This window comes from Arachis hypogaea, chromosome 14 (assembly GCF_003086295.3).
Source record: "Arachis hypogaea cultivar Tifrunner chromosome 14, arahy.Tifrunner.gnm2.J5K5, whole genome shotgun sequence".
In the NCBI taxonomy this organism is placed as follows: domain Eukaryota; kingdom Viridiplantae; phylum Streptophyta; class Magnoliopsida; order Fabales; family Fabaceae; genus Arachis; species Arachis hypogaea.
Genome location: NC_092049.1, coordinates 123,839,861 through 123,851,436, shown reverse-complemented (window position 1 = coordinate 123,851,436; position 11,576 = coordinate 123,839,861). Strand labels below are relative to the sequence as shown.

General features: G+C 25.2%; 1 protein-coding gene across 1 annotated transcript; it reads left to right on the top strand.

Annotated features, from left to right (window-relative positions):
- The first annotated feature begins 7,858 nt into the window (after positions 1-7,858).
- LOC112743947 (uncharacterized) lies at positions 7,859-10,981 on the top strand. Its single transcript, XM_025793391.3, has 4 exons — positions 7,859-8,311; positions 9,591-9,826; positions 10,277-10,409; positions 10,503-10,981. Exons 1-4 carry the CDS (start codon positions 8,114-8,116, stop codon positions 10,623-10,625), a joined length of 690 nt encoding a protein of 229 aa, XP_025649176.1. The 5' UTR covers positions 7,859-8,113; the 3' UTR covers positions 10,626-10,981.
- The last annotated feature ends 595 nt before the right edge of the window (positions 10,982-11,576 follow it).

The following is an 11,576-nucleotide window of genomic DNA, read 5'->3' as shown; positions in this document are numbered from 1 at the left end:
ATATTATTGCACGATTGTAGAAGTAACAATATATATATAACCAATTTAATATTAATAACGATAATTATCGTTATTATTCAATAATAATAATAATAATAATAATAATAATAATAATAATAATAATAATAATAATAATAATAATAATAATCTTTTCTTTAATTAAAACACTCATCTAATTGAATTAATATAAATATTTAATGAAAATAAAGGATGAATTTTTTGGTTTGAAGGATAATACAATCGAATATTCTTGAAGATTTTAAAGTTGTGAGTATATATTCTTTCTATATTAATATACGCATGTATATTACCTCCTTTCTTTCATAAATGGAAAATAACATTTACCCGTTAAATTTGTTAGTTGCTCAATCAATTCATCTTATTTATTGTGATTGAGATTGATATATAAACAAAGATTTTTTTTTCTTTCATTAATTTTAGTAAAGAAATCCATGACGTAAAATAAAATAAAATAAAGTCAGTATCTACTTTTTTTCTCAATATTTTTTATATTTACGGTAAATATTAAATATAGAAAAGAAAAAAATAATATTAATTATTATCACTTTTATTTATTTACATTCATAATTAAATTTAATATAATTATAGTAAGTCTCTATAATTATAACAATTTATATCTGTTACATATATAGCAATCATATTATATATAATTATATATCTCCTCTTTTATATATAATTAGCAAGTATTTCTATTTATATAATCTACTTAATATATTAAAATTAGGTTTTTTCTCAACTAATGAGAGTGAGGTATGAATTTCTCATGAATTCATTTTTCCTCCAAAATGAATGCATTTAATGAATAATGCATAATTATACTAATTTAGGAAAATATCTTTATTATAATTATATAAAATCTATATTTAATACATTATTAAACTACTTATCAATTATTAATCGAAAATATTTTTAATAATAATAATAATAATAATAATAATAATAATAATAATAATAATAATAATAATAATAATAATAATAATAATATACTTCTACTTAATATACTAAAATTGTATTTTTTCCTAATTAATTGAAGTGATGTGTCAATTTTTCATAAATTTATTTTTCTTCTAAAATGAAATCACTATTCTCTCTTCTAAATTTATTTTAGAAAAATATCTTTATTATATTTATATTACAATTAATATTTAATGAATAATGTATGATTATACTAATTTAGGAAAATATATTTATTATAATTATATAAAATTAATATTTAATGCATTATCAACTAATGAAAGCGAGGTGTCAATTTTTAATGAATTCATTTTCTCTCCAAAATAAAAGTACTATTCTCTCTTCTAAATTTATTTTAGAAAAATAAAAATTCCATGCTGAATATAGGTGGCAAGTTAAAAAAAATAAGCAAGTTAATGGAATCAAATCATATTTCTATAACATATATAAGAATGTATATTTTTATTATATAAAAATTGAATTTCTGTACTTCATGATGGCGTGGGATACTTCTTAGCGTATTTCTTAATTTATTTTTATAACTCATTGAATACAATTTATTACAGTAAATTAATTATATCAACTAATTGATTTGATTAGGTATTTAAATATCACACGATTTATTATAATTTATATCAATCAAATAATTATAATTTATTATATCAATTATTTTAATTCATTGATTTATAAGGTACATAATAACATAAATGATTTGTTACTTATACTGATTAAATACAATAAATACATATTAATTTAGTTAAAAAAATCATTGTCTCCTATGTTTTCTATTTATTTTTTTAATTCATTAAATCCAATCAATTATAATAAATTAATTATATCAACTAATTAATTCAATCAATTATTTTCTAATTTATTTTTTTGAATTCAATAAATCAAATAAAATTAATTATACTAATTATTTGTATCGACTAATTGATTTGGTTAATTCTTAAAAATATTTTTATTTAATTTATTTAATTTATTTAAATATAGCTAATTAGTTATTTAATTTTATTAGGATAAATATCAAATTCTATTTCTAATATAAAAATACAAAATTTTATTCCTTTTGTTTTTATTTTACCACTATAAAAATACTAGAAGAAAATATTATTCATTTACCAATTACTCTTTCGTTGGGTAGCTTTTACAACAATTCTTTTTCTTCCTATGAGGCGTCGTCACAAGGCAACTATCATGGACACAAATCAGCACACACTCTTCAACTCATGTGCTCATCATTCAGAGCAATATATGATATGTTATCCATTAAGCATTTATAGACCATGGTGTTATCATGTATACATAAATAAAAAAAAATCCGTAAAAAATTCGTAATTAAGCTTAAGTTATTTACCTATTTGTGTGGTATATTGTAGTGTGAAATTACTTTTAATTTGTGTTGTGCAATGATATTATGGTTTAATTTAAGCTTTTATTTTAGAATTGTGTTATGATTTTATCTCATCATTTTCTCTTAGATATTAAGTTGATGTATTTTTATTTAGGGTAAAGTATACTTTTTGTCCCTGAAGTTTTCTAAAAGTTTCAAAATTACCCCTAAGTTTCAATTTGTTTCAATTTTATCCAGAAGTTTTCGATTTGAAACAAATTGAAACTTAGGGGTAATTTTAAAACTTTTAGTAAACTTCAGGGACAAAAAGTATACTTTACCCTTTTATTTATTATTATTGAAGCAGATGTGATATAAAATTTGTAAAAAGAAAAAAAATCTCACATTCAATTTATTTTATTGTAGTCTTCTATTCTTCTATTTCTTTTTTATTTTTTGTATTCATTTTATTTTTTTAATATCATATAATTTATTATAATTTATACCAATTAATTAATTATAATTTATTATATCAGTTACTTTAATTAATTAACTTATAATATACATGATAAAATAGATCATTTGTTACTTATACGTTTATTTTTTTAAAATCTAAATCTGAATAATTATATTTTTAGTTTTTGTTATGAACAAAATATTATTAATAATGAATAATAATTAACCACTCATATTTTTTATCAAAGTATTTGGATAATTTTTATATTTATTAATATTAATTATTGATTATTTTTTCATAAATAAATTATATTATAATTTTATGTTAGTTCATAATTGATTAATGATTAATGTTTATGAAACTATGTTACTCTAAATTTTATATTTTATAAATATTTTATTTAAATATAATTTTTTTAACATAAAAATGTATTATTTTTAATAATATCATAATTTTATATTTTTTAATTATTCTAAATGAATATTTTATCAAATACTAATTAAAGTCATTCTTCTATTTGCTTTTACTAATTTATTATCTAACTATTATATAAAATTAAAACTGTATTAATGAATTTAATATTAAAATTAATTTAACTTTTTATTATTTAGAGTGTTTTTCAATCAATAATTTTATACTCTTTATTTTTTTTTTCAGTTTCATTTTGAATTTTAATTTAGTACACAAAGGTAGTGAAATTCTATTGATACTGAAATAAAGTTACAAAAGGGTCCATAGGGTAGAATAAGTAAAATAATGTGATACACACATTGCAACATCTAAATAAAACAACTTAGAATCTAAAATGTTTATCTTTCTCTTTCTTGCCGTCTATTATATTATCTATTCTATTATATAAAAATCGAATTTTTACCTTTAATGCTAGAATCAACATAGCATGCTTCTACTTTATTTTGTTTAACTCATTAAAGACAATTCATTATGATGAATTAATTATATCAACTAATTGATTTGAATAGATATTTAAGTATTACACAATTTAAAATTAGGTATATTAATTATTTGATTTAATTTTTATGATATATAAATTTAAGAAATAAATTAAAATAAGATAATTTATTACTTATTTAAATTGAATACAACAAATATAAATTAATTTAGTTAAAAATTTACTATTTTCTAATCTTCTATACATAAAAATAACAAAATAAAATTATAAAAATAATATTTTTATCACTTTTGCTATTTTAATTTTTTTTTTGCTTTTTTATGTATAATTTTATTTTATATTAACTTTGTTTATTTAATAATAAAATATACTCATATTAATTCTATCATATAATAATATATTTTTCTCCTATATTAATCGAAGAATTTTAATAGTTATCAACTACATCTAATAGAATAACTAAGAAGTGAGAACTACGAGAAGTTAAACCTAGGTTCAAAATATTGAAACAAAGAAAAGAAAACGGTGGATATATGATTAGAGAAAAATGTATAATAATGACAAAATATACTAAAACTGGATTTTTTCTCCAACTAATAAAAGTGGGGTGTTAATTTCTCATGAATTTATTTTTTCTCTAAAATGAAATCATTATTTTTTTTTCTAAATTTATTTAAAAAAATATATTTATTATAATTATATTACAATTAACATTTAACGAATAATGCATGATTATACTAATTTAGAGAAATATTTTTATTATAATCATATAAAATCAATATTTAATACATTATCAACTAATAAAAGTGAGGTACAATTTCTCATGAATTCATTTTTCCTCCAAAATGAAAGCACTATTCTCTCTTCTAAATTATTTTAGAAAACTATCTTTATTATAATTTTATTACAATATTACAATTAGCATTTAATGAATAATGCATAATTATAATAAATTAGAAAAATAAAGTCCAGTAATTTATCTTCCGACTGCACATGTGTGTAGAATAACTTTTAAGAATGAGCCATGTATAGTAAATACAGTCGATGATTGTAAAACTATATGCTAACATTGATATAATATTATTTTAAGTATATATTTTGCAGGCATCAAAGAAAAGTATTGAGTTGTTTTTTAGTAGATTTAAATTATTTATTGTTTATTAGAGAATTTTGTGCATTAGAATTCTCTAATAATTTATTATTTATTTTGAGTTAATTTTGATATGTTCTTACTTGACAGTAAAACAACATATAAAAATTTGTTGGTGGGTCTAAGTATTATTAAGTTATTTATGGTCACATTGAGTATATATGTTTGATTTATTGATGAAAGTAGATTACTAAAACCAATTAATAACTATTTTAGAATTAATATATTTAACACTAGATTAAGAAAAGACAAATAAATCATAACATATTATATTTTTATTAATCAAAATATTATAATTTAAATTAATCTTAACAAAATAATTTAAAATTATAATTTTAATCTTATCACGTGCATGGCATGGCACGGGTTAATTGTTCTTCATTTTGAGCTGATTTTGATATTTTCTTACTTCATAGTAAACCAACATATAAAATTTTGTTGGTAGATTTAAGTATTACTAGATTATTTATGGTCATATTGAATATATATGCTTGATTTATTGAAAAAAGTAGATTAAATAACTATTTTATAGTTAATACAATTAATACTATATTAAAAAAAGAAAAACAACGCATACAAATTATTCTTTTATTAATTAAATTATTATAATTAAAATGAAATTTAACATAACAACTTAAAATTATAATTTCAATCTTATCACGTGCATGGCACGGGTGATTAAACTTGTATATAATATATATATATATATATATATATATATATATATATATATATATGAAAGTTTGTATCAAAGAGAAAACAGGTCGGTTACCATTATTTATTAAATATTGATAGATAAAAGCCCATTGAAAAAACGCAGAAGCTCAAAATTGTTACTTCTTGTGAAGGTGATTTTGAATGCATAGTTGTAAAAACCGAACCAGACCGGCCGGTTCGACCGAAAAATCGGTGAACCGGACCTTGTACCGGTTCGATTTGGTATATTGACCGCTTAAGAAAATGAACCGGTCAAAACCGATACGAACCGATCAAATCGGTCAAAATCGACACGGACCAGAACCGAACCGGTCCAGTCAACGGTCAACCTGCGTGTCGATGACGTCACGCTGACGTCAGCATGCGGGTTGTTAAATTTGGAAAAATACAATGCAAGGGGTAGGAGTTGAACTTGGGTCTTCTGAATTGAAGACCAAGTTCACAACCACTGCGCTACCCATTTCTTTAGTACTTCTAATGCTTTTTATAATATATATTTCAATTTTTAATAACTAATACACATATATATACACGAAAATACTTAACTCAATATTTTTTAAATTAATTATTTTTTAATTGAAGTATAAATTAATTAATTTTAAAATAAAAAATAATAATGAATATAAAAATAAAATAAAAATTATTTATTCTGAGAAAAAAATTAATTTATATAATCATTTAATTATACAAAAATATTTAGACCTTGAAATTATTCTTTGGATATAATTCATAAATTGTTATTCTTATTGTGTCTAATTAAGATACTATATAGTACTATGAACTAATTATATGTCTATTTTTTTATTAGTTATTTATAGAATTCGACTTAATTGTTCTTAAAATGTTAGTAAAAATATGTATTTTTTAAAATTTAATTTTAGGTTTTTGACTATTTTTATTTTTTATTTACATAGTACCGAGTCAACCGGTTCAACCAGTGACCCAATGACCCAGTGACCTGACCGGTTCGATTATCGGTTCGGTTCTGACAACTATGGACGCAGGACACATGACGCTAGACATACGACTATACTAATTTTAAATTTTATTAATTTTTTTTAAGGAATTTTTTTTTTTTGTGACTAAGAATTTTAGTTGAGAAGGTTAGTAAGATAAAAAAAAAAGTAAGCTCTAATTATTTTTGAAATCATCGTAGAATAGTTTACTTATAAGTTATAATTGTAGTTATCAAATTGGAATTGACTTGGTCAGTCAAATTAAAAATACAGTCAAGTCACCAAATCGGATAGGGTCCTCATTTGAATTGTTAAGCAATTAACCTAGTTAAATATAGTTAAATACAGTAAAAATCGGTCAACTCTAGATAAATTAACTTGTCAAATTTAATAAAATTTGGTCAAATTAAATTGTTATTTGTTACACATAATATTTTTCTATAAATATATTATATAAATAAAATTAAATCATATTTATAAATTTAAAAGAAAAAATAAAATGTCTTATTAATTACAATATATTTTATAGTTTTATGATAATGTTTTTTATTTTTTTTATAAATACTTGAAGATTATATATATATATAAACTAATTGATAAGTAAGTCATCAAAAAATACTAATCGATGAGTTATTAAAATCTAAAAACAATAGTTAATTTAATACAAAATAAAATTTTATATGATTTTTTAATTATGATCAAATTAACTAGTTCAACCTATGATTTACCAGTTAAATCAGTAATTTAATCGGTTTAGTTACTAATTTGATTTTGAACTATGCATATAATTAAAGATATAACTTTAATAACGATTAAATTTTTATTTTTTATTTTATTAATTTCTTCTGTTAACATTTTTTATATAAATATATAAAATATTTTAGATAATTTTTATATTAATAATTAACAATATATCTTATTTTTAAATTTACTTTAATTACATCAGTTAAGAATAAAACCACAAATCGTTATATTTAGTGTTCTAAAGATATCCAAAATATAGTTATTAAAATCGAATCGGATCGAGTAGTTCAATTAAAAAATCGATAAACCAGACTCTAAATTAATTTGGTCTAATATTCTGACGGCTTAAAAAAATAATTAAAATCAGACAAAACCCATCAGAATTGCAAGTTAATAATTAAAAAAAAGAAAAATTCGTAGGTTCAAACTTGGGCATGCAGCAGCTTGGCCAAGCTTTTCGTTATATTTGCCCCTTTTTTTAATTTATATTTATTAATTATTAATTATAATTTAGAGCCACCCACCAAACCATCCTTGCATCAAATCTGCCCGGTTGAATTCGATTCAATCCGTCCGGCTTTCATAAAACCCGGCCTCCCAGCCGTATTTTCAAAACCTGGATCGGGTCATGCTTCTTGAATAAAAAAAAAAAACACTGTCTCACACAAAAAAGGAAGCCCTAATTTCTGACCCCAACACTCTCAGGCTCTGAGACGCTCACTGTCTCTCACAAACTCAACTCACGTCTCACCTCATCTCTCTCAGTTTCTCGGACTCAGACTCTCACCGTCTCTCAACTCAACTCTCTCCGTCTCTCGACTTCAGAAACAGAAGCAGCCAGCAGCGAGCGAGAGAGAGAGAGAGAGAGAGAATGGGAGCAAAGGGAAAGAAGAGGAGAGAGAAGAACTACAGAGCTGCTCATGGCGGCTACAGTGGCCTCCCTCCCCCGCCTGATCCTTCCAAGCTCGACGCTTTGCCTTCCAAAATTCGCCAAATCATGTCTTTCACTCAGTCCCAACAAAAACACATTGATAACAAGGACAAACACCATTATTCCCATGCTCAAAATGTAAGCTTGAAGGTTTCAATTTTCGCTCCAATTCCGGGTTTATCATTTCATTTTTTTTGCTCATCGGCTATAGTTTGTTTCTATTGGTGGCTATTACTTCATTTTCAATCAATTTTCTGAAATAATTTTGTTTGGTTAGGTTTCCTATTATTCTCTCCTCTTAACAAATTCTGAACAATGCTGGTAGTTCAGTACATAGACATAACGAATAAGATTACTTTTAGTTCATACTTTGCCATGATAAGTTATTAGAATTCGATAAATTTAGAGTTTTGTTTAAACAAATGGATAACAAAAATAAATATGAGTATGCAGTGATGAACACAATGTGTCCATGACAGTAGGAAACTGCTTATTGATATGTGATTTCAATCCGATTCATATTAGTTCCTGATATGTTTTCAGTTCTTTGTTATGTATTCCCATTTATCTAATAATTTTCTGTGGAATTTCTCTTGTTTTTCTCTGAGGAGGTGTTTCTTTTGGGATTTGATCAAGGCAAAATTCCTAGGAATTAAATTACAAACCACTTTCCTTTTTAACCTGTTGGTTAATTTTGATATTTTTTTTTATTTTAAAAATTCACAAACATATATATACATATTAAGTTGAATTCACTAATAGCCGAATTCTAATTTGTATAAATAAGTAAGAAAAGGGAAGACGGGCAAAGTCATGTTTGAATTGTTAATGTTGAGTTCTATGTATTAAGGTAGATGAGATGTTTTATTGTTGTTGCTGTTAAGAATGCTTCTATGCTCTGAAAATGCTGCTTATCTTAATTGAATATCAGAAGGGACTGATATTTCTAGTAATGTTAGCGAATATTACATTCATGTAGTCCTTAGCTGTAATGTGTTTCATAGTTTAATGATCATCAAACTCTATGAGCTTGGCATGTGAATTTTTTTTTTCTTGAGGAATATTTTTCTGTGTGTCAGTGTTTTGCTCTTTCTTTGTTAATTGCATAAGTTGGTTAATTTGAGCCTTTTTTCTAGGTCCTTATTTATCACATATCTTGATTTTACTCGAGTTTTTCTTTTAGAAGTCTTGTATTTAATGTATAGTCCAATTTGCATTTTTATCATTGTGGTTCTCTGTTTAACACTTCAATTGACTGCATTATTTTCCGAACATATTTGGCAAAAAAAAAAAAAAAAATACAAATACAAGAAAAATTGCAACCTCCAACAAGTTTTGTTTGTGGTTGTTAGTGATTATTTCTTGGGGTGTAATGCTTTTTTTGTTTTGGGTATTTATTTGGTCATTGTTTGCACAGAAAATCCCTTTGAAGGACAAAGGTGGACTTGGAACTGCAAATGGCAAAGTCGAAAATACTAATGAACAATTGAAGGAATCTGACCATGGTGATGGTGATTATGAACAGCCTATGCATAGTAGTGAAAATGATAAGAAAAAGAAGAAAAGAAAGAGGAAGGAGGTTAAGGATCTTAGATTTGCAATGGAGCCTGATAAAACTAGCTCCCAGTTAAAAAGAAAGGAGCGCAAGAAAAAGTAAGTGTACTAATGATTTTTAATCCAAGTAATTGTCTATTATTTTGAGTTCTGGCAAGTGGCACTTTAGGATTCCAATCTGAATTTTGTTACAATTTTCATCCTATCAGTTTAAACTCTTCGCATTGTGGTTGCATCCGTACTGAGGCCTCAATGATCTTTGTCATATTCTGTGTTCAAATGGCAGCTTAATCTTTTATTAGGAAAACCAGCTTTCTTCTAATAGAATTTTAAATTCAGCAAAATAGATTTATCCCAATGTTTCTTTCGTTGTTTTTGTATGATCAGTTAACAATGTGCATCAATGGTAAAACCACTTTGTTATGTCAGATATATATGGCCTTCAATGTCATTTTATATTGCACTCAACATGAAATGCCTCTGAATGAAAGAACTGTTGCCGAACATAGCTTTAGCTTATTGTAATCTCAATCGTAATAAATACTTCAGGTATTTAGAGGCAAAGAAGAAGAAGAAGCAGAAAAAATCCCATGAAGAAGATGAATTAGACTTCCCTGGGCATGAAAAAATAAAATTTGGAGATATTGTGCAAGCTCCACCAAAGTTAGCTGTCATTCCTAGGGTAAATACTTTGGAATCCTTGGCTTTCATTGATGGATCAGGCAATATTTATTTTAACATTTTTTGTTTTCTTTTTTTCCCCCACATAATAAAGGCGTTCAAGAATGCTCAAGATGCTTCACAAGAAAGACTTCGACTCAGGGCCATCGAGGAATACAGGAATCGTAAAGGATGGAAATCAAGACCAGGAAGTCATCTTCCACCTTCCTTGACATAAGCCCCTTCAAACTACTCTCTGTAGTTCAATGAATCCTTGTCCAATATAATGGAGGAGATAGACACGGTTGTTCCAGTCTTTTTTCTTGGAGATGGGGTTCTTCTTCATTCAGAAGTAATGTGTATTATTTCTAGAAGTTCCCAGTGGCACACACTTGTAAACGTGTGATAGTTTTGAAGCATCAATGATCTTTGCAATTTTGATTTTTTTTTTCTTTTATTTTTTCTCTCTTTTTTTAACCCCATTGTCCCAAGTCTTGTTCGTCATGTACTGCATCCTTGTGATGTTGAAGCTTGAGAAGCCATGCTTTTGGGTGTAGAAAATGAAGGCAAATGTGAATTTGGGGTTCGGATTAAGGCTTCTAGCATTTTATATCGTTTTTATTTTTTCTTTTTTTTTAGTAAAAAGAATTTGCCAATAAGTAATAGTTCAAATGACATAGTCTCCCCATACTAAATTAAGAGGTTGCGGGTTCGAGTCTCCTATCTTTGGTAAAAAAAAAAAAAAAGTAAAAAGAATTTTCTTAGCGTAGTTGAGTATTTAGTATTTATTTATATACTAATTACTAGTCGCCTCTTACATTTAATCAATCTCTAAATAATATGGGGTGTGGGAAACGGACCCGGATGTCCTTAGAAGGGAAGCTGAATCCTTCTATAAACGCCTATTCTGCCAGTCGGAGGATGTAGACTTAGGTTGTCTTGGTGATGTGCCACTGCCTTCCCTGAATGATGAAACCTGTTGTAGCCTCACAGCGCCAGTTACTCTGGAAGAAGTTAAGTCGGCTGTTTTCAGTATGCATTCTTTTAAGGCGCCGGGCCCTGATGGGTTTCAGGCTTTCTTCTTTAAAGAATACTGGAAGATTGTTGGTTTTGATGTTTGGACTATGGTTCGTCATGCGTTCTCTGGTTTGGATATGGATCCAAGGATGATGGAAACTCTTGTGGTTCT

Bases quoted from the DNA above. Each gene is read 5' to 3' on its own strand.
- LOC112743947 (XM_025793391.3), top strand. From the start codon at position 8,114: ATGGGAGCAAAGGGAAAGAAGAGGAGAGAGAAGAACTACAGAGCTGCT. The intron at 8,312-9,590 runs GTAAGCTTGAAG...TTGTTTGCACAG, and splicing joins ATTATTCCCATGCTCAAAAT to AAAATCCCTTTGAAGGACAA. The intron at 10,410-10,502 runs GTAAATACTTTG...CACATAATAAAG, and splicing joins AGTTAGCTGTCATTCCTAGG to GCGTTCAAGAATGCTCAAGA.